This window comes from Diaphorina citri, unplaced genomic scaffold (assembly GCF_000475195.1).
Source record: "Diaphorina citri unplaced genomic scaffold, Diaci psyllid genome assembly version 1.1 scaffold155, whole genome shotgun sequence".
Classification (NCBI taxonomy): Eukaryota; Metazoa; Arthropoda; class Insecta; order Hemiptera; family Psyllidae; genus Diaphorina; species Diaphorina citri.
In genome coordinates, this window is record NW_007377592.1 from 95,042 (window position 1) to 97,487 (window position 2,446).

Below are 2,446 nucleotides of genomic sequence, written 5' to 3' on the forward strand. Positions count from 1 at the left end.
TATAACAAGGCATATTCTATTCTGTTCCAAGGTATATTCTAAAGGTGGCAAAACTGTTCATTAGACCTATGGTAATACAATTAGGTTTAAACTTAACTGTTGGTTGAATATTGTTAACTGTTGATTGAGTATTGAGTAAAGCGCTCAGAGCTACACAGAGCAGAGTAAAGAATAGCAATAGTACAGTAAGACACTTCGTGCTTCGCGTGTTCGCTACGCGGGGTTGTGCAGGGGGTTGCGCTTCGCGCCCCGGACCAGTAACATTTAATCGCAGTTCTGTTCGAATATCTTTCAAGGTAGCACGCCTGCCTAGTAAGCGCTAGGTCGTGGGTTCGAATACCTTCGCGGGCAAACTTTATCCTCAACTGATGAGGTTTGTCCTCGGAACAGCTGGTTTTCTCCTATCCTGTCCTAGTGTCCTCCTACTCTTTTCGATCTCGGGACGATAAGTCCTCACTGTTACACCATACAGTTCCCTTGGTAAAACTTCAAAAAAAAAAAAAAAAAAAAAAAAAAAAAAAATACCGGGGGTCTCAACTGGGGTCAAATCTGCTGCACCCTCCTGACAACCAGGCAAACGTCATCACAGAAGCACTTTTCAGAAAGGAATACCTATGTAGGTAGGTACTAGTATTTTAGTGGATGTGAGGAAGGGGTATAATCAGTTTATAACTTTAAGCTACAAATTAAATGATGTTAGGGAAACTGCAGAAAATGTGCTACCTCTGCTTGTAAACCAATAGGCACACCATACTATTCAGCTAGACATGGAAGGAAAACCATTTGAACTTACTGCTTCCCAGATCCACTAGGAATGCTCTCTCCAGAGCTGTATGATATACGAATGCTGCATGTACTCGACTGCATGATTGATGATCAATACAAATATCACACAGGTCCTTGTTACGGCCAAATAAGTAGCATTTCTTCTCGTCTAACATCAGTTTCTGAAATGAGGGAAAAAGAAATAAATAAATGAAAATAGGGGAAGTATAGAAACTAAAGTATTTGAAGTCTTTAATTTTTTTCTTCACTGCTTAATGGACAGTTGAGGGGTGAAATGTAACAGAGAACAGGCAAGGGCAATAGAGAACTATTACCACCTGGTGTGCCTGTCTGCTAGCCCTATAATTGCTAGGTGGTGCATTAGGTTAATATCCAAACTTTATCCCGCACAGATAAGCTTTGTTCTTAGAAGAGCTGGCTTTCTGCTATACTGTCCTCTTCTCTTCAATTTTGAAAAAGGTCTGTAAATTAAGAGCTGTAAGTACCTGTACTAGCTTATCTTCTTTGAGTACATCCAAATGCAATCCAACGGGAGGTTTTCCTGCCCTGAAAAGAAGAAGAAAAAATACTTTATATAGATAGATGTCCATTATTAGGTACATTCACTTTTATGAAGATTTTATTGATTTTAAATAAGTAAGCAGATACTTGGAAATGTGCATATTGGAAAGAAATCTCAAGGCAAAGAAGTTTCAACTCCAAGACTCAAACTAGAGAAGATTCATGGAGTAGGCCTCTGGTCCCATAATGGCTCAAATTCTAAAGCTGGCCACTGATGACCATTCTAACAAGACAAATGGCATGGTACATAGTGGATTTGTAGATTTGTGGAAGCTTAACCCATCCTTTTCCATCCGGGCTTTTTGAGTATAAGACAAATGGCATGGTAGCACATAGCATGTCAATGACATGCCATGAATTTAGAAACCATACACTAATTTGTTTGAGCCGTGATTGATTTCCAACCTAAATAGGGACTCCATTGAATCAGGCTACCATTTCTGGTGCCCAGGCAAATACTGTATAGAACCGCACATTACTGTCTCAGAAGCAGTAGAGTGTACTCAGATCAGTAGATCACTGTCAAAATCCAATATTATTTCAAAATGCTAATGTTATACAGATCCGTGAAATTCCATAGGAAGGTACCTGGAGTGAAAGGAGAATCGAGAATATCGAGATAGACTGAAAAATGCCTCATGATAGGAAATTTAGAAGGAAATTCTGTCTAAGGTCAAGTCTTAGCTTAGCCATGCCATTTGAACTTTCTGTCTCAGGTCCTGAGGTCTCAGCGCAGCTATGGTGGAACTTAAACTGAGGTCTTCGTTATTGCCTGATGTCCCGGGCAGATACAGATACATACCTGATAATGCTAGCCACATGACTAGAAAGCCTTTCACAGGACTGTACGCTGCCATTGGGTGACAACTTACCATTTCGGAACTTCATAGTGATTTGCCATAGTTTATCCTGTCACTGTCTCATGTAAGATTCGTTCATTGACCGTTCCAACAGTCCATTGAAGCAGAAAACCACAGTTCAGACCAGAAGAAATGCAGAAATTTCAGCAAAACCCGGCTACAAACTCATCAAAGTAGAACTCTTTGAAATTTTGAATTTTCGCGCTACAAACACGAAGCAAAAGACGCGTTTACATGTT

At 40.0% G+C, this 2,446-nt stretch overlaps 1 protein-coding gene across 1 annotated transcript; it reads right to left on the minus strand.

Annotated features, from left to right (window-relative positions):
• Positions 1–746: 746 nt before the first annotated feature.
• On the minus strand, positions 747–2,408 carry LOC103505179 (nuclear inhibitor of protein phosphatase 1). Its single transcript, XM_008469497.2, has 3 exons — positions 2,220–2,408; positions 1,272–1,332; positions 747–947 (listed from the first exon to the last, which is right to left on the minus strand). Exons 1-3 carry the CDS (start codon positions 2,246–2,248, stop codon positions 762–764), a joined length of 276 nt encoding a protein of 91 aa, XP_008467719.1. The 5' UTR covers positions 2,249–2,408; the 3' UTR covers positions 747–761.
• Between the last annotated feature and the right edge of the window lie 38 nt (positions 2,409–2,446).